At 36.3% G+C, this 20,984-nt stretch overlaps 3 protein-coding genes across 3 annotated transcripts; 1 reads left to right on the top strand and 2 right to left on the bottom strand.

Moving 5' to 3' along the window:
* The first annotated feature begins 7,594 nt into the window (after positions 1-7,594).
* Positions 7,595-8,509, top strand: LOC103067366 (olfactory receptor 14C36-like). Its single transcript, XM_007444644.4, has one exon. It carries the CDS (start codon positions 7,595-7,597, stop codon positions 8,507-8,509), a length of 915 nt encoding a protein of 304 aa, XP_007444706.3.
* A 4,452-nt stretch (positions 8,510-12,961) lies between these two features.
* LOC112543257 (olfactory receptor 14A16-like) lies at positions 12,962-13,918 on the bottom strand. Its single transcript, XM_088142918.1, has one exon. The coding sequence runs from the start codon at positions 13,916-13,918 to the stop codon at positions 12,962-12,964; it is 957 nt and encodes a 318-aa protein (XP_087999044.1).
* Positions 13,919-19,817: 5,899 nt separating this feature from the next.
* Positions 19,818-20,774, bottom strand: LOC112543050 (olfactory receptor 14A16-like). Its single transcript, XM_025177160.2, has one exon. The coding sequence runs from the start codon at positions 20,772-20,774 to the stop codon at positions 19,818-19,820; it is 957 nt and encodes a 318-aa protein (XP_025032928.2).
* Between the last annotated feature and the right edge of the window lie 210 nt (positions 20,775-20,984).

Here is a 20,984-nt window from a genome sequence, read left to right as displayed (position 1 = left end):
AGCTTGGATTAAGAAACAAGGAATTCCAAATAATACTCCAGGTGACACCCATACCATCTTGGCTTATTTTAAAAAAGCTAAGCACTTGTTAATAATGGTTAGTACTTGGTTGCTATAAATCAATTACATATGCAAATTTAGTTGTCTATTTTATTATCTGTATTGTTTATACTTTAAACTGTTTATGCTTGGATGAATCAGGTTATACCAAGGCTGTAGACTAGGATAGAGAAGGAGGAGGAGGAGGAGGAGGAGGAGGAGGAGGAGGAGGAGGAGGAGGAGGAGGAATATGGCAATAGAAAATTATTTATTTATTTGTTTGTTTGTTTGTTTATTTGTCACATTTAGATGGCTACCCATCTCACCAAAAGTGACTCTGGGTGGCATACAACAATTGAATAAAACAATAAATACATAAAAAGAATCATTATAAAAATATAAAAAGTTATTATTAAAAATGAATATATATATATATATATATACATACACACACACACACACACACACACACACAAACCACATGGAGAGAGTAAAGAAATATTCCCTGGGACTCCCAGGCCTGGTGACATAATGAGGTCTTGAGGGACTTCTGGAACAATAGCAGGGATGGAACTGACCTGACCGGGAGTGGGGAGAATGTTCCACAAGGCAGGCATCACGGCAGAGAAGGTCTACTTTCTAGGACCCAAATGTAAGTCCCTGGCAGATGGTACTCACAACATGCCTTCTTTGCCAGATCTAATGGGATGAGCTGATGTACTTGGGGAGACGCAGTCCCTCAGCTAATCTGGTCCCATGCAATGAAGGGCTTTAAAAGTTAAAACCAGCACCTTGAATTGGACCTAGAAGCAGACTGGCAGCCAATGCAGCTTGAGGAACAGATGTGTAATATGGGCTCTTCTAGGAGGACACATAACTGCCTGCAGCATTGCATTCTGCACCAGTTGAAGGTTCCAGATACTCTTCAAGGGCAGCTGCGGGTAAAGCCCACTACAGTAGTCCCATCTGGAGGTGACTAGGACATGAGTGACTGTGAGCAGAGCCTCTGGATCCAGGAAAGGACTCAACTGGTGCACAACACTTTTTATATTTTTTGAAGCAAACTACCTGCATGCATCATATCACCAGAAGTCAAACCAGGGCCACCCAGAGGGGACTCAGATACATCAAGATAGTGCTTGCAACACACCTACAAAAAGTGTAGGGATTTGATTATATGGGCAAATCTGCTACCTTGACTTTTTTGGTGCACTGTCCTACTCCTGAAGGATTTCAAATAGTTACTCTCTCTCTCTCTCTCCCCCTCCCTCCCTCCCTCCCTCTGTGTGTGCGTGTGTGTATCTTAGTGTATTTGGATGATGTGCATTTTTCAGAAATGAGTAGTCATGTCATATGGATATTTTTAAATTATTTTTTCACATTATTATATGAAATGAGGCAGGATGCTGATTCTTTGCAAAGAAAAAAGTTTCTATAATATACCGGATGAATACAAATCCTTGGCTTAAATGCTATATTCACAAAACCAGAATACTACAAAGTTAAAAAGGTATTTAATTAAAAATAGCACAGTGTGTGCACTACGTTTCAAATATTTAATACTAAATTTAGTAGCACTAAGATTTGTTAATATAGAGATGACCTGTATAACAGTGTCAAATCTGCTTTTTCTCAGAGACACAGACATTCATATCTGGTGAAATTTTATATTAAAAATCTAATTAAGAAGGAAGAAGAAAAGCCTATTATTATTTTTATGAGGAACAGAGGGGTGAAACAAAACTCTTATCTTCAGTGTTAAAACAAATGAGTCTCCTATCATAGATAGATAGATAGATAGATAGATAGATAGATAGATAGATAGATAGATAGATAGATAGATAGATATTCTCCACAATGGAGAAAAGAGGAGAGTTTTCTTGGGGGTATGACTCCTGAGCTGGGAGAGTGGCTCCAACAGATCCCAGGAACAGCATCACAACTCTCTGTCAAGAAGAGTGCAGTGCTAGGAACAGCTAAGATACTGCATAAAACCTTCAAACTCCCAGGCCTCTGGTAGAGGACCTGAGATTGAGGAAGACACATACCACCCATAGCAGGTTCTCTTGTTTTATCCATGTATGGTTTGTTCCAGTAACCCATTTATCATCAGATTGTCCTAGTTCCCCAATATCTGGCATGGACCTTGTTAATCTAAGTGACATCCAAGCCAGCATGACTGTTTTAGTTCATGTCACTGTCATATTTGAGGTAGGCAGGTAAAGCATTAGGGGGTCTGATAAGGCAGGTACCAGGTGGGATTTGAACCTCGGTCTCCCGTGTCAAAGGGCGGTGCTCTAACTATTATGCAGTAGTAATCCATTTTTCTTTCCATTTTCTTTCACAGATATTATAAAGTCTGTTATAGAGTGGCAGCCATTTTGGTACAGGCCTTCCTCTACATTACTATTTCAATATGTGCACTGGTACTTTTATATTCTATCCCTATGTCCTACTGAGGAAAAAGTAAGGGGTAGTTACACCACCTGGCACCTTTTTATTCAGGCTTTGAGTCTCTTTGACTGGTAGAATATGGTTTCACCAGTCTCTGTCTTCAGCTTCTGACAAGCCATTTGTGATTAGTCAAAAGGTCTCATTGTGCCTCCTTCTTTCGGGGCAGTTGGGTCACACTTAAACCAGCAATCTTCTAGTAATCTTCTCTGGAATTCACTCTGGAACACTTCAGGTGACTTGAGGTTCCTTCCAACCAACCCTTGTTAAGCAGCTTAAAACTGCCCATTCCTTTTCAGGATCACCAGCCAACATTCCTTTCCCCTTTTTTCCTAATTTCCAAATTTTCAAGAACCAATGCTGTCTAGATCCATCTTGGGTTGCTAGCTGTTACACTTCCATTTCTCCTTTTCCCATTCTTGTTCCCCAAAGTTTCTGTTTTATTTTGTTTTCAGTCCCCATCTTCTTTGTCAACTCTGCATAACACCATCTCCTTTCTTTACAAGAAAATACAGGCTAGGGGAAAGTTATGATTATCCATTGTACTCACAGGCATCTGTTGTCAGTTTAAAAGAACAGAGTATCTGTTTGTATATGTAACAAGATGCTACAGATCAAAGTGCATCAGCAGGCTGTCACACATTTGTTTTCTGATTATTTAAAGGTATTCTACACATTGTATCTCCGTTGCACATTAAAAGCAAAACAAAACAAACAAAAAATAATTATTTTGAGTAGTTCCCATACTTCTGACTATATTTTCCACAGCTATCTTTATTGACAAAATGACTCTGGTAAACAGAAATTATGTAAAGGATGGAAGCTATTCAATCTGCTTTGGCATCAGCATAGGCACTGGGAGCAACGGTGCTGAGAACAAAGATATGGAATACCATGAAATAAAGAGTGGGGGTAATATTGGGAGATAAAGGATGAGTCCTATTGCCCTCATGACTGAATTTTAATAATGTAAAATGAATTTTTTCCAGTCCATACCAGTTGTGGCATTTTCTATCGATACACCAATTCTTAATCTAAACAGTGTAAAGAGCACAAATAAATATTTCAATCATTGCGGAATTATAGTGCCCATTATGGAACATGTCTATACACCAAAAATGGTCTGAAACAGGTTTTACTACATAAATTAAGTGCATTATATTTATAGTACACAAGTCTAAGGACAACTATTATATTCAAGAATATTTGTCACTGGGTAACTTAAAAATAGGAGAGCCACTTTGGTGTAGTGGTTAAGGCACCAGGCTAGAAACCAGGAGACCATGACTTCTAGTCCCACCTTGGGCACAAAGCCAGCTGGGTGACCTTGAGCCAGTCATTCTCTCTCAGCCCTAGGAAGAAGACAATGGCAAATCACTTCTGAAATTTTGCTAAGAAAAATGCAGGGAATTGTCCAGGCAGTCATCAGGAGTCAAAAATAACACATCCCTCCTGCCTCCCCCTCCCAAAAAAACATAAAAATATAAACAAGCAACATATTTTTAGTTGATGAGATAAAACTTTGGGGGGAAAATTGTAACTTTTAAATAACGTATTACTTTGTGACGTTTTAATTTTAAAGTACTTTGTGGGCTGTATAAACATGGTGATTGAAGAGAACTTTGTGTTCTGTTTTGCTGTTGTTGTTGTTTTTTTATCCTGTGAGCCAATACAGATCCAGGTGTTTGACAATTGCTATTAGCAGATACTGTATATAGACCAGAAAGTAAACTTGTCTGTCTGTGCTCTCATCATTCATTTGTATTAGCTTTCTGAATGAGTCCTCCAGGAATAAAGTTTTTGGTCTCTGCTGAACTTCTGAGAACAAGTTCTGACAAACATAAAGCATATATTCATAATGCTCTGTGTCCCATAGTAACCACTTGATATATAACTGCAGACAAACCTTTTGATTGTCTGAGGGAGAAAAAGAGAAGAAGGGATGATATATAGCATATATGCCTTCATGAGTGGTCTAAAAGAAACACATTGCTTTGAAGGAGCACAAACTTGGAGAAGAAATTCCATCTGGAAGTAAAGAACATGAAGAGAGAAAGTAAGACTTACATTTTCATAATTTTACTGATAAACTGGGCATTGCTCTTAGACCAATGATGTTATGGATTCTAGTGTTTTCTGCATTTTCTTCTTAATAACATGTAACATCTGTTCAAGAAAACATGGTTAATTATTCTGTCATTCATGTACAGGGATCATATATCTGGGTTTAATTATTTTCACTTTTATTAAATGCAAAATAACAGCTTGTTTGTTTGTTTGTTTGTTTATTTTTAAAAGTTCCTTGTGGACTTTTCAGTTTGTGACTGTTTGGTATAATGCAGAGAGTTATTTCATGAGAAGGAACATCTTTATAAAAGAAAGAGAATGATATAATCATGGAGTTGCAAAGGGCTTTTAGATCTTCCAACTCCTTATTCAGTGCAGGAATCCAAACTGAAACATGGCCGAGAGCTATCGGTCTTGCTCCAGTTTGAACACTTCCATATGAAAATAACTCACTGCCTTTCTGGGTAATTGGTTTCACTGTTGAATTGTTCTTAATGTTAGGAAGGATTATTTGCTTGTTTGTTTCTTTTCCCTTAACTTTCAACTGGAGTCTCCTTTCCTATACCTTAAATTGTTTTGAGCCCTGCACCCTGGAAATGTAAAACACAGTTCTCTATAGCAGCTGCTGGAAATGGTAGTCTTCATCAAAGTTGAGTTTCAGCAACAATGTAAGCTTTCTAAGACCTTTGGGCTAAGCCTTTCACCAATTATGCACTATTCTTCTCACAGATATGGACAACAGGAATTGCTATATTTTGTAACAAGGAACTATTTGCTCCAGACATTATGGAATAAAGGTTAGGGCTTTAGAGTTAGCCTGCAACTCCATGATTCTTCTGTAAGTTTGTTATTTGTTTACTTATGTCCTATTGATATCAGTGGGAGAATATGCATATATTTAATCCTTTCAGAAATACTCTCTGACAAAATATTCAGTTAGCTCCCAAATAATGAATGGTATATTTGATAAAATGGACATCCAAATATGAAGAATTACTAGAGGTAGAATTCAAGCATAGATAAATCTCTATTTAAAGAGATGTAAATTAGAGGGAGATGATGGCAACACACACGATAATAATCATCTTTTAAAATGCTTAGTATGTTAGGCAATCAAAGGAAGTGAGTGTAGTGAGACCAAAGGAGGGGGAAAAATTCCTCTACCTCTATGTTTTGCTGAGATTGGTTTATTCTTTATCTTCTTCTTCCAACCATTACTTTTTTCACTCTTGATTTCTTCATTCAAGTCTGTGACGTTTTCACTGGCAATCATCCCCCTTCTTTTCTCACTGCATAAGTCACCTCTCTCAATACACTTACTGTTTTGTATTGGAAGGTAGAGTGCTATGTATACCTTTGAGCTTGCAGTGATATGTAGGAAAGACCTTGGGAGATGGGGCAAAGAGATGCTGCCTAGGGAATGGTCAGATAAGAGACAGCATAGCCCACAACAGCATAGTGGATGGAGCAAGAGGCTCAGAAGGGACCCTCCCTAAGTTCTCAGTTTGTAAAGGTGAAGACGGGAGAACTGTACTTTCAGATTTGCAAGATTCTGTTAATGCAACATACAATAAAGTAGAATTAGTTCATCTGGTCAGGTTTCCTATCTGGTCTACCTGGTAAGGCTGACAGAGCTCTTCGAAAAAAAGGTGGGATATAATAAACCACAAGGGTTTTTAATCTAATTGGTCTTCCTGATTTTTCTGGAAAACCTGTGCAGATTTTGTTATAGCAAGACCCATGCCTTGGCTCACCTCCCATGGATGTCACTAGAACCAAGTTCAGATACTTAAGAGAAAAGAGCTGATTAGATATTAGTATTCAGATGTTTGTATTCCTACAACTTCTCTCTCTCTATATATTTTTAAACATTCTTACGAGACATGAATGTGTCATACAATCCATTCTGTGATGCATGAATACAGCCTTAGACCATGTTTCCTTAAAGGTATAATCCATAATGTTTTTAGGGGAGCAGAATTACCATTCATGCATGCACTTGTAAGGAAACATGGTCTTAGATTACAAACACACATCACAAAATAGGTATGATACAGTAAGCCCTTAAGCTAGTTAATTTTACTATCTGCAGTATCTTTTTAATAATCGTGACTAAAGTTCACTAAAATTAATCTAGTCATAATTCTGACTAAAGTAAATGCCTCTTATATTTAACATAGGACCACAGAGGAACCACTGATCATTGTTAAAGAGCTTCAGGAGATCACAATAAAATTTTATGGTGAACAAGCAAGAAATATGCTGAAGTTAAGGTTGCAGATAAGTAAAGTTTTATTTGACCAATATCTGGTTTCCTTTACTGCCTTTTTACAAGCATTGGTTGCACCCATATTCAGGTTTTAGAAAGGCAATGTGTAAATTATCCACATATCATTGAATTTTGATATTATATTAAAAAAGTACAGTGAAATGCTACCCATTACTGGCCACATCCATTCCCCCCCCCCCATTTTGATACACCTTGACATCCTTTTTGAAAGGTTCAAAAATAAGAAAGGGAGTTATTTATATATTTAAACCTGTCGACATTTGAAGCACTATGAGGACTAAGAGGGCAAATTGACAATAGGATGGCTATTCTCATTATACCTAACAGCCAAATTATAACTCGTTACTGAAAAGTCTACAATAGTTTATATGTCATTTGTCTCTCCTTCTATGCTGGGTGGGAAAAAAAAAAACTTTGGCAGACATTCATTGGCAGAATTTTTTCTTCTGAAACTTACAAAGCTGTGGGAATTACAGATTCAAAAAAATGCTGGGATACTGGTAGCAACTACGAGAAAGGCAGATATTCTTTAATCATACATTTCTCTGACACTTGAATAAACTTGTTGAAAACATTCTTCAATAAGCAGCCGCCAACACACAGTGTATAATTTTTTCATGTCCCACCTCCATCACCAAGTGTTCTTATTCAAATAAAAGTGTTATGTTATAAGAGGCTATGATGTTAATATTTATCTTTCTGTTTACCTACAGCTGCACATTCCATCTTAGTAGTTAATTTTAAGGAATGGAGAATCAATCTTCTATCTCTGAATTTCTGCTCCTTGAATTCTCAGCAATCCGAGAACTGCAACTCGCACACTTCTGTTTATTTCTGGTTTTATACTTAGTGACCCTAACAGGGAATCTCCTCATCATCTCTGCAGTGGTTTTTGATTACCGCCTGCACACACCCATGTATTTCTTTCTCATCAATTTGGCCATCCAAGACATTGCTTCTGTCTCAGTTCTTCTCCCAAAATTCATGATCAACTATTTGTTGAATAGCAGACATATTTCCTATGGTGGATGTGTGGCTCAAGTCCTTTTCTTTATCTCCTTTGTAGTATGTGATGTTGCCATTCTCACAGTCATGGCTTATGATCGCTATGTTGCTATTTGCAATCCTTTGCAATATGAACTGATAATGAATAGGAGAACTTGCATGCAAATGGTTGGAAGTGCGTGGATTGCTGGTTTCCTCTATGGAGGGTTACACACTGGTGGGACTTTTGCAACTCCTTTCTGCTCCAATGTTGTCAATCAGTTCTTCTGTGAAATCCCACAGTTACTTAAGCTTGCGTGCTCTGATTTATTCCTAGCTGAAATTGGAGCTCTAATTTTTAGTGTTCCAATTCTGCTTGGCATCTTTATCTTCATTATTGTTACCTATGCGCGTATCTTCTCTGCCGTCCTGAGAATCCCTTCGGTTCAAGGGAGGAAAAAGGCGCTGTCCACTTGCCTCCCTCATGTCACTGTTTTGTCTCTATTTTTCATTATTGCATGTTTTGCCTACCTTAGGTCCCCACCTCAGAAACCTTCGCACCTGGATTTGGCAATTACTGTAATGTACTCCATTATTCCACCCATGGTAAATCCATTGATCTATAGCATAAGAAATCAAGAAATTAAAAATGGTTTATCAAAGCTGTTAAGTTTCTGAGGTTGTTCTTATTCATTTATATTACGGAAAGGTAACATGTATAGCTATGACTCTGTCTTTGTCTAGCAATGATGGTTTTAGGAAATCGATGTCAAATGTTAATTTCAGCAATAACTGCCAGACATATGTAGAAAAACCATGCATAAAACCCAATGAAGATGTTCATAAAATCTTACTAATTTACAGGGGTGGGGATGCATGATAGAAACACACAGTTCTCTGTGTAAGAAATCCTTGACTGAAACTATTATATGTGCATTTCAATAAATACATCAAGAAATATTTTTTAAAGTTTAAAGCCTCAGTCAGTTTCTTGTGTAGATCCAGTGAAACACTCTTTTCTAAGTAATTCTCTTGGCCAGTCCGTTGTAAATCCACTTTCAATACCATCTCTATCTTGTTAGATAAAATTTGTTCTACATCTATCATTTCTTCAATAACATCTTTTGGACATAGTCTATCCATAGAAGGAGACATCATTACTGACACTGTTGATATTGTGGCTACTATTTTCTGATTCCTTTCTTCAAAAGTCTCCTTCAGTATGTTTATTGTTATAAGGTTTTGCAACATTTTCAGGCTTGTAAATCTTTACTTTAAAACTATAATCTTAAATTTATATAGATATATGTGTGTGTGTGTGTGTGTGTGTGTGTGTGTATATATATATATATATATATATATATATATATATATTCAGTATCTCTTCATATTTTTCCCCAAAAAGATGGAGATTTTTCAGAGAGAAAATAACTCAATGTCCCCATTTCCCCTCAGTGAACAGGTTGTTTGGACGCTTAAGAGAACTAAAATATTGCTTATGTCACATGAGCTATTCCATTCCTATAACCCCATTGACTCATACCATTGATTGGATTAATAGCCTAACATTGAGGTAAGAAATCTCTTTTCCCACCATCCAGGAAGCAAGATAAAAAATAAATAATCAGAAAACTAAATCAGAAATTGTATCATGCCTACTTGCCTAACCTCCTCCTGGTGACAAAGAAAGCCAGAACAGGGCACATTCTATTCTGCCAGTTGAAATGAAAAAATCTGTGATTGTGGGTTGGACAATGTGAGCTCTCTTACAAAGATATTCTTGCTTGGTTCCTTTGTCTTTCAGCCCATTATAGAAACTAGACCTCTTTCCCCCCCACCCCCTCCCCCAAATTCTGTATTGGCTTTGATTTTCATCCAAACCTTTAGCTTTTCTACCTCTTCCTGTGGAAAAGGCTTTCCTAATTAAAAAAAAAAAAGCCATACATTTTTACTTGTTTGAACTATTTCATGGAAAATTTATCTGGCTACATGTGTTATCCTACCTTAACTTTTATGCTGTGATCTCTCTGTAGAAACCAAAGTGATGGAATAATGTGTGACAAACCTGTGACAGAGTATTTAACTTTGGTTGGAGGCGGTGGAAGTAATAACCAAAGTCCATTAAACTGATGGTTCATGATTAAAATCAGAGAATGAATTTATTGGAGAGGGGGAGGCAGCAATGAAACCCATTTTCCCCAAAAGGCTGAAGATTCCCTTTCTGCAGTTCTGTCTCCACATATACCTTCACACTTCTGTTGAGATCCGTAAGACCCTGACTCTTTTATCATTTTGGCAGGCTGAGAAAACCTGACTCTTTCAGTAGGCCCCGTAATGGGATGCAGTGATCCCCCCCCTTAATAGTACATTTGGCATTTTTATAATTTTGACTGAGTTAGTTTCCTCCCCAACAAACAAGTCAGGTTTCATATCCTCAGCAATTATATCTGAAGATTTCTACAAATATGGCCAACAAATAAAATAAAGTTATTCTTATCCCTTTTAACCACATACACACAGAGAGAAACACTTTAAAGTGTGCAGTGCAAAAACATCTTTATATATCCTGGTCTACAGTTTAACACCCTTCTATCCATTTCTGTGAAGGCACTCTAAACCAAATTCTGACAACACTTCTTTTTAAAAAAAATGTTTCATCTCAATGTTCCCTTGTCAGTGCTTCAAAAGTTTCATAAGCACGTTTTTGATTCTTTGTGAAAGAGGAATGCCAGAAGTGCAGTGGTGAAAAACAGAAATGAAGTACAAAAAATTGTTAGCTTTGGTGGGCTTTCTTCTACAACATAGTTACAATTTGAATTGAGGGTCCCCATAAACTGCATGATTATCAACAACCATTTCTGTGGGTGACTTGATTGACATAGTGACAGAATCAAAGTCTAAAAGATGTTTATTCCTAATTTATCAAACGTAATTCTATTCCGACTAGTGGTTTACCAGTCATAAAAAAGAAAGGAGAGGCACATTATTGAATACACCTTAGTTATAATCAATAATAAATTAATCAAAATACAGGGGAAGAAACAAAGATTTTCTCTGTTGGCTAGACAAAAAAAAACAGAGTCCTCCCAAAGTAAAGGTGCTGGAAGCTCAGCTTAGTTCTGTTCTTATGCTGTTTTTCATTTCTTTTATGAGATAGTATTATTGTACTTCATTGTACATAATCCTGGAGAATGCAGATATGTTGAGTAGTCCATAATATACTGTAGAAATAAATAAATAAGTAAATAAATAAATAAGTATAAATAAGTATAAATAAATAAGTATAAATAAATAAATAAATAAATAAATAAAGCAAGCCCTGCATAAGAAAAATTCTCCCTGAGTCGAAAATCAGAAGTTCCTAGAAGCCCTTTAACTATTTGCCTTGTTAACCAAAGAAAAGGAAGAAGAAACATGGGATCTGACACAATCCTTCTGTTCAGAAAAGCCTTCCTTTGTATGAGGGTTAAGGAATGGGAGGCTCTTTACTATCTACAGTATTTATCTAAAATATTAATAGACTGAGTATCATGTCATGCACTTCCACATACAACATCTGGGCATTACACAGCATTGAAATACTTCCATTACAATAGAAAATATAATAAACAGTGCAGTAGAATGACAAAACTTTAAACACAGTATGTTCGATACAAACATATGGTACTTCGTGTAGTAAAAGATGGATTTAATGAATCTCATTTAATGTTCTCTTCAGGATAGTACATATAAAGTATTGTTTCTTTGCATAATCAACAGGAAGTAAAATTAAATGTTTTGCCACTGTTTATAGCAGTATTATTCTTATTAGTAGTAGTACTAATAGTAGTAGTAATAGTAGCAGTACTAATTGTACTTCCATACAATAGTTTTAATTTGTAGGGCAGCTTATGATAGATATAGTTAGATGACAAATAGACAGACAGACAGACAGAGAGACTTCAATAAAAAGCAGGAAGGTAGGGAGGGAGGAAACCTTTTATATTAAGTTTGCAGTAATTGAGAAGAGTTCATTATGACTGTGTGACTGTACAATTTAGGGAGGTCAATGACACAGATGATGAAGGTTATATGAATACTTAAGATAGATTTTACCCTCTCCATTCTTTCAGGAGGATATATAGGTGCATTAATCTACTCCAAAGTGACTTATCATAATAATAATAGTCTAAACATCTGGCTGACTGTGGGAATAATAATAATAATAATAATAATAATAATAATAATAATAATAGATTTGATAGGTGGATAAAAATGCCAAATCCAGTCTAAACAACTGGCTGATTGTGTGACCAACAACAACAATATATTCTTAGAACAATATTATTAATATAATAGTTAATTAATAATTAATATAATATTATTAATATTCCTATATTCTTAGGCACTACCTTAATAATTCTTAGGTTCTTGGTTAGGACTTGAATTATTAAGTTTCCCCAGTCTTAGAATGTGAATGTAACTGTAGATTACCCACGTATCATAATGGAGGGATAGACAATGTTGATGTTTAATAGTCACAATCATGGTAAGAATGGCACAGTAGTAGACACTGGATAGGGTGATGAGGCAAAGTTCTGGGGATTCATCTTATGTGTCTGGACTGAAATTTCCCTCCCACCCCCCACCCCCCAACACATACTTTGGTTGCTTGGAGAAAAGTAGGGATTTTTGTTATGTATTTATTAAAAAAACAAAAAACAAAACAAAACTGTATTATCTCCATAATAGGATTACCTTTCCTATATTCCTTGCCACAAAATAAAACTCAATAACTTCAGGGAGACATGAAAAGGGCTGCTATAGGCAAAACTTGTCATTCCCTCCTCCCTCTCCAAAATTTACAGCACAAAAGAGCGTCTTTCAGCAATTTTCATCCGCTGTTCCCTTTTTCTGCCTAATTCTTCTCTTCATAGTACTGCTATTCAATACATTGCATACAGCCCAAAGTCCCCAAAAGCTTTACCATAAAAAACAGAAGATTATGCATAAAGGAAAGCAACTTTACTTCTTCCTTCCTGTGCATGCAGGACCAAGTATTTCTTTTTTGTTTTTGGTTTTTTTTTCTCTAATAATATCTCTAGACAGATATACAAATACTATGCAAAATGGCTAAAAATCTTAAAGCATTTATACATATAACTGAGGAAATTTCCATAAGGTATTGGGGGAAATATTGAGGATCAGCTTCCAGAATGCCATTTTGAGTTCTTTGTTCCTCATGCTGTAGATCAGTGGATTCATGACTGGTGGCAACACACAGTAGAACAGAGAAATCAGGATATCTGATGTTGACAGGGAGCTGGATGTGGGTCTCAGGTATGCAAAATTACCACTTACCATAAACAGACAAGTGACAAAGAGATGGGGTAAACAGGTAGAGAAGACTTTTTGCTTCCCTTGGGTAGATGGGATTTGCAAAACTGCTCTGAAGATCTGAACATAAGAAAAAACAATTAGAGCAAAATAGAGAAAACCTAAACAAGAAGCAAAGATAAGAGCCCAGACTACTGGAAGGTATGAGTCTGAGCAAGCGATCTTGAGCAACTGAGGGATTTCACAGAAGAACTGATGGATGATTCTGGAGCAGAACTCCACTGTGAATACATTTCCCGTATAGAGTGTTGAATAAAACAGACCACCCATCCATGCACTGGCTGCCATTTGGATGCAGGTTTTCTTGTTCAGTACAGTCTCATAATGCAGTGGATTGCAGATGGCTACATAACGATCATATGCCATGACACCAAGGAGAAAGAAATGAGAGAGAATGAAGAAAACAAGGAAGAAAACTTGACAGAGACATCCAGAGTAAGAAATGGTTTCAGTGTTCATCAAGGAATTCAGCATGGACTTTGGAATTGTGACAGAGATGGAGCCAAGATCTTGCAAGGATAGGTTGACTAGAAAGAAATACATGGGTGAATGGAGTTGATGACTATAAACAATGACAGTGATGATGATGATATTTTCAGTGAAGGCTACCAAATAAATTATTAAAAAAACAATGATGTGGACTATCCGTAGCTCCTCAGTATCAGGGAATCCACGCAGGAGGAATTCACTAACTCTTGACTTATTTTCCATTCTGCTTTGTAGACTTCAGAATTTGTAACAGGAAGTCAAACCTCAGACCCTTTACTCATGTACCTGTGGCAGTACTCATGTAAAATGTTCTTCAAAAAAATGTCTTTGATGTGAGATTGCTAGATAAAAGCAGAGGTTTCTCTATGGGATGTTTGTAATTATGCTCAAGGGGCCCATTTCTCAGGAGCCTAGCTTACTTTATCAGCCCTAAGTCCATGTAGATGTGGGAAATGTGCTTTGAGCTTTTCTTAAATGGCCTTTAATCTATGCAGCAGGTACTATACTGGCCTTTCAGACTGCTTTGATTGGCGCACACGATATTTTCCATGTTCATCTCAGTTTCAAACCTAGTCTCTGAGACAAATGCATACATCCCCCCGTACTTGGCTAAATACTTGCATGAGAAGAGGTGTAGTAAAGGTTGTGCAAATGGCTAGGATTAAAAAGAGAGAGAGAGACAGGAACGTTTAAGAAGGAATTCCAAATAATACTCCATATGATACCTATCCAATCTTGGCTTATTTTAAAAAAGCTAAGCATGCCTTAGTAATGGTTAGTACTTGGTTGCTACAAATCAGTTACATACTCAAATTTAGTTCTCTATTTTATTATCTGTATTGTTTATACTTGTAAGTGTTTATGCTTGAATGAAGTACAACCAAGTTATACCAAAAATGTAGACTAGGATAGAGGAGGAGGAGGAGGAGGAGGAGGAGGAGGAGTAGGAAAACGCCAATACAAATTTATTTATTTATTTACTTATTTATTTATCACATTTAGATTGCCGCCCATCTTGCCAAAAGTGACTCTGTGCGGCGTACAACAATTGAATAAAACAATAAATACTTAAAAAAACAACTATTATAAAATATTTAACAAATGTTATTAAAAATTAAAATATTATAAAAAAATTAAAATATACAAACCACATGGAGAGAGTAAAGAAATATCAATGGTAGTAAGGCTATATAAAAATGTCTTCTGTTCTCTGGGACTCCGAGGCCTGGTGGCATAACGAGGTCTTGAGGGACTTCTGGAATGGTAGCAGGGATGGAGCTATCCTGACTGGGAGTGGGGAGAATGTTCCACAAGTCAGGCATCATGGCAGAGAAGGCCCACCTCCTGAGACCCAAATGTAAGTTCTCTGCAGATGGTACTCACAACATGCCTTCTTTGCCAGATCTAATGGGATGAACTGATATAATCAGAGAGAGGTGGTCCCTCAGATAATTTGGCCCCATGCCATGGAGGGATTTAAAGGTTAAAACCAGCACCTTGAATTGGACCCTAAAGCAGACTGGCAGCCAATGCAGCTTGAGGAACAGAGGTATAATATGTACTCTTCTAGTAGGACACCTAACTGCCTGCAGCACTGCATTCTGCACCAGCTGAAGCTTCCAGATACTCTTCCAGATTGCCTTCGACAATACACTTCCAGATACTCTTCAAGGGCAGTCCATGTAAAACCCATTACAGTAGTCCCATCTGGAAGTTACTAGGACATGAGTGACTGGGGGCAGAGCCTCCAGATCCAGGAAAGGGTGCAACTGGTGCACAATATATGTATAATCAGTATCTCTTCATATTTTCCCCCCAAAAGATGGAGGTTTTTCAGAGAGAAAATAACTCAATGTCCCCATTTCCCCTCAGTGAACAGGTTGTTTGAACCCTTAAGAGAACTAAAATATTGCTTATGTCACATGAGCTATTCCATTCCTATAACCCCATTGATTCATACAGTTGATTGGATTAGTAGCCTAACATTCAGGTAAGAAGTCTCTTTTCCCACCATCCAGGAAGCAAGATAAAAAATAAATAATCAGAAAACTAAATCAGAAACTGATTACTTGCCTAACCTCCTCCTGGTGACAAAGAAAGCCAGAACAGGGCACATTCTATTCTGCCATTTGAAATGAAACAATCTGTGATTGTGGGTTGGACAATGTGAGCTCTCTCACAAAGATGTCTTGCTTGGTTCCTTTGTCTTTCAGCCCATTACAGAAACTAGACCGCTTTCCCCCCCACCCCCACCCCCAAATTCTGTATTGGCTTTGATTTTCATCTAAACCTTTAGCTTTTCTACCTCTATCTATGGAAAAGGCTTTCCTAATAAAAAAAAAAAAAAGCATACATTTTTACTTGTTTGAACTATTTCATGGAAAATTTATCTGGCTACATGTGTTATCCTACCTTAACTTTTATGCTGTGATCTCTCTGTAGAAACCAAAGTGATGGAATAATGTGTGACAAACCTGTGACAGAGTATTTAACTTTGGTTGGAGGCGGTGGAAGTAATAACCAAAGTCCATTACACTGATGGTTCTTGATTAAAATCAGAGAATGAATTTATTGGAGAGGGGGAGGCAGCAATGAAACCCATTTTCCCCAAAAGGCTGAAGATTCCCTTTCTGCAGTTCTGTCTCCACATATACCTACACACTCCTGTTGAGATCTGTAAGACCCTGACTCTTTTATCATTTTGGCAGGCTGAAAAAACCTGACTCTTTCAGTAGGCCCCGTAATGGGATGCAGTGATCCCCTCCTTAATATTACATTTGGCATTTTTATAATTTTGACTGAGTTAGTTTCCTCCCCAACAAACAAGTCAGGTTTCACATCCTCAGCAATTATGTCTGAAGATTTCTACAAATATGGCCAACAAATAAAATAAAGTTATTCTTATCCCTTTTAACCACATACACACAGAGAGAAACACTTTAAAGTGTGCAGTGCAAAAACATCTTTATATATCCTGGCCTACAGTTTAACAGCCTTCTATCCATTTCTGTGAAAGCACTCTAAACCAAATTCTGACAACACTTCTTTTTTTAAAAAAATGTTTCATCTCAATGTTCCCTTGTCAGTGCTTCAAAAGTTTCATAAGCACATTTTTGATTCTTTGTGAAAGAGGAATGCCAGAAGTGCACTGGTGAAAAACAGAAATGAAGTAACAAAAAAATGTTAGCTTTGGTGGGCTTTCTTCTACAACATACTTACAATTTGAACTGAGGGTCCCCGTATAATGCATGATTATCAACAACCATTTCTGTGGGTGACTTGATTGACATAGTGACAGAATCAAAGTCTGAAACTTGTTTATACCTAATTTATCAAACGTAATTCTATTCCTACTAGTGGTTTACCACTCATAAAAAAGAAAGGAGAGGCATGTTATTGAATACACATTAGTTATAATCAATAATCAATTAGTCAAAATACAAGGGAAGAAACAAAGATTTTCTCTGTTGGCTAGACAAAAAGCAGAGTCCTCCCAAAGTAAAGGTGCTGGAAGCTCAGCTTAGTTCTGTTCTTATGCTGTTTTTCATTTCTTTTATGAGATAGTATTATTGTACTTCATTGTACATTATCCTGGAGAATGCAGATATGTTGAGTAGTCCATAATATACTGTAGAAATAAATAAATAAGTAAATAAATAAGTATAAATAAATAAGTATAAATAAGTATAAATAAATAAGTATAAATAAATAAATAAATAAATAAATAAGTATAAATAAGTATAAATAAATAAGTATAAATAAATAAATAAATAAATAAATAAAGCAAGCCCTGCATAAGAAAAATTCTCCCTGAGTCGAAAATCAGAAGTTCCTAGAAGCCCTTTAACTATTTGCCTTGTTAACCAAAGAAAAGGAAGAAGAAACATGGGATCTGACACAATCCTTCTGTTCAGAAAAGCCTTCCTTTGTATGAGGGTTAAGGAATGGGAGGCTCTTTACTATCTACAGTATTTATCTAAAATATTAATAGACTGAGTATCATGTCATGCACTTCCACATACAACATCTGGGCATTACACAGCATTGAAATACTTCCATTACAATAGAAAATATAATAAACAGTGCAATAGAATGACAAAACTTTAAACACAGTATGTTCGATACAAACATATGGTACTTCGTGTAGTAAAAGATGGATTTAATGAATCTCATTTAATGTTCTCTTCAGGATAGTACATATAAAGTATTGTTTCTTTGCATAATCAACAGGAAGTAAAATTAAATGTTTTGCCACTGTTTATAGCAGTATTATTCTTATTAGTAGTAGTACTAATAGTAGTAGTAATAGTAGCAGTACTAATTGTACTTCCATACAATAGTTTTAATTTGTAGGGCAGCTTATGATAGATATAGTTAGATGACAAATAGACAGACAGACAGACAGAGAGACTTCAATAAAAAGCAGGAAGGTAGGGAGGGAGGAAACCTTTTATATTAAGTTTGCAGTAATTGAGAAGAGTTCATTATGACTGTGTGACTGTACAATTTAGGGAGGTCAATGACACAGATGATGAAGGTTATATGAATACTTAAGATAGATTTTACCCTCTCCATTCTTTCAGGAGGATATATAGGTGCATTAATCTACTCCAAAGTGACTTATCATAATAATAATAGTCTAAACATCTGGCTGACTGTGGGAATAATAATAATAATAATAATAATAATAATAATAATAATAATAGATTTGATAGGTGGATAAAAATGCCAAATCCAGTCTAAACAACTGGCTGATTGTGTGACCAACAACAACAATATATTCTTAGAACAATATTATTAATATAATAGTTAATTAATAATTAATATAATATTATTAATATTCCTATATTCTTAGGCACTACCTTAATAATTCTTAGGTTCTTGGTTAGGACTTGAATTATTAAGTTTCCCCAGTCTTAGAATGTGAATGTAACTGTAGATTACCCACGTATCATAATGGAGGGATAGACAATGTTGATGTTTAATAGTCACAATCATGGTAAGAATGGCACAGTAGTAGACACTGGATAGGGTGATGAGGCAAAGTTCTGGGGATTCATCTTATGTGTCTGGACTGAAATTTCCCTCCCACCCCCCACCCCCCAACACATACTTTGGTTGCTTGGAGAAAAGTAGGGATTTTTGTTATGTATTTATTAAAAAACAAAAAACAAAACAAAACTGTATTATCTCCATAATAGGATTACCTTTCCTATGTTCCTTGCCACAAAATAAAAATCAGTAACTTCAGGGAGACATGAAAATGGTTGCTATAGGCAAAACATTTCATTTCCTCCTCCCTCTCAAAAATTTACAACACAAAAGAGCGTCTTTCAGCAATTTACATCTGCTGTTCCCTTTTCCTGCCTAATTCTTCTCTTCATAGTTCTGCTACTCAATACATTGCATACAGCCAAAAGTCCCCACAAGCTTTATCATAAAAAACAGAAGGTTATGTATCAAGGAAAGCAACTTTGCTTCTTGCTTCCTGTGCATACATTCCTGTGTATTTCTTTTTTGTTTTTGTTTTTTTTCTCTAATAATATCTCTAGACAGATATACAAATTTAATTAATGTGATAGAATCAGTAAAAATGGATAGTTCTTGAAAAAAATGCAATAAGAAAGCCAGTATAAAAATTATATTTAAAGAAATGGATATATAAAGAAGCATAATCTGAAATATATGTTTCTTCTAGCTTTGCAAGAAAATATAAGTAAGATAAATAATAATGAATGGATTCATTTCTCCTTTACAGGAAAAGATATATGAAATTTAACAGCACAGTTAGCATTCAGCTGTATTTATTTATGTTTTTTCACAAAGATTTAATGCTAGATGCTGGCCTGTGACAATAATAATCTTTGACTAGATTAAGGCACATTGGTTGTAGGCCACCCAGGGTTGTTTTAAGATGGGTGGCTATGCAAATGTTTTGAATAAATGAATAAAGCTACATAAAAGCATTGTACTTTCATCAATTTCACAAGGAGAAAGCCTAACCCACTGATACCATCTTGTTTATCAATTGATATGCATAGGACAACATGGTTGAGTGTATCTCCAACTCACCCATTGAAGATTAAATACTATGCAAAATGGCCCAAAAAATTTAAAGCATTTATACACATAACTGAGGAAATTTCCATAAGGTATTGGGGCAAATATTGAGGATTAGCTTCCAGAATGCCATTTTGAGTTCTTTGTTCCTCATACTGTAGATCAGTGGATTCATGACTGGTGGCAACACACAGTAGAACAGAGAAATCAGGATATCTGATGCTGACAGGGAACTGGATGTGCGTCTCAGGTATGCAAAATTGCCACTTACCAGAAACAGACAAGTGACAAAGAGATGGGGTAAACAGGTAGAGAAGGCCTTTTGCTTCCCTTGGGTAGATGGGATTTGGAAAACTGCTCTGAAGATCTGAACATAAGAAAAAACAATTATAGCAAAATAGAGAAAACCTAAACAAGAAGCAATGATAAGAGCACACACGACTGGAAGATATGAGTCTGAGCAAGAGATCTTGAGTAACTGAGGGATTTCACAGAAGAACTGATGGATGATTCTGGAGCAGAACTCCACTTTGAACATATTTCCTGCAAAGCATATTGAATAAAACAGGCCACCGATCCATGCAGTGGTTGCCATTCGGATGCAGGCTTTCTTGTTCAGTACCATCTCATAATGCAAAGGATTGCAGATGGCTACATAACGATCATATGCCATGACACCGAGGAGAAAGAAGTGGGATAGCATGAAGAAAACAAGGAAGAAAACTTGGCAGAGACATCCAGAGTAAGAAATGGTTTCCATGTTCATCCAGGAATTCAGCATGGACTTTGGAACTGTGACAGAGACGGAGCCAAGATCTTGCAAGGATAGGTTGACTAGAAAAAAATACATGGGTGAATGGAGCTGATGGCTACAAACAATGACAGTGATGATGATGAGGTTTTCAGTGAGGGCTATCAAATAAATTATTAAAAAAACAATGATGTGGACTATCCGTAGCTCCTCAGTATCAGGAAATCCACGAAGGAGGAATTCACTAACTCTTGACTTATTTTCCATTCTGCTTTGTAGACTTCAGAGCTTGTAATAGGAGGTCAAACTTCAGCCCCTTTTCTGTTGTACCTGTGGCAGTACTCACGATAGAGTGGAATGCTATTCAAACAATTTTCTTTGTTATGAGAATGCTAGATAAAATCAGAAGTTTCTCTATGGGATATTTGTAATTATGCTCGAGGGGCCCATTTCTCAGGAGCCTAGTTTACTTTAGCA

The sequence above is a fragment of the Python bivittatus genome, unplaced genomic scaffold (assembly GCF_059951505.1).
Source record: "Python bivittatus isolate LINGU-HERP-01145 unplaced genomic scaffold, Pbiv_v1 ctg000470_np1212, whole genome shotgun sequence".
Taxonomy (NCBI): domain Eukaryota; kingdom Metazoa; phylum Chordata; class Lepidosauria; order Squamata; family Pythonidae; genus Python; species Python bivittatus.
The sequence above is the reverse complement of the archived record's forward strand: the minus strand, read 5'-3'. Positions and strand labels throughout refer to the sequence as shown.

What these genes read in the sequence shown, in the direction of transcription:
- LOC103067366 (XM_007444644.4), top strand. Translation starts at nt 7,595, where the DNA reads ATGGAGAATCAATCTTCTATCTCTGAATTTCTGCTCCTTGAATTCTCA.
- LOC112543257 (XM_088142918.1), bottom strand. Translation starts at nt 13,918, where the DNA reads ATGGAAAATAAGTCAAGAGTTAGTGAATTCCTCCTGCGTGGATTCCCT.
- LOC112543050 (XM_025177160.2), bottom strand. Translation starts at nt 20,774, where the DNA reads ATGGAAAATAAGTCAAGAGTTAGTGAATTCCTCCTTCGTGGATTTCCT.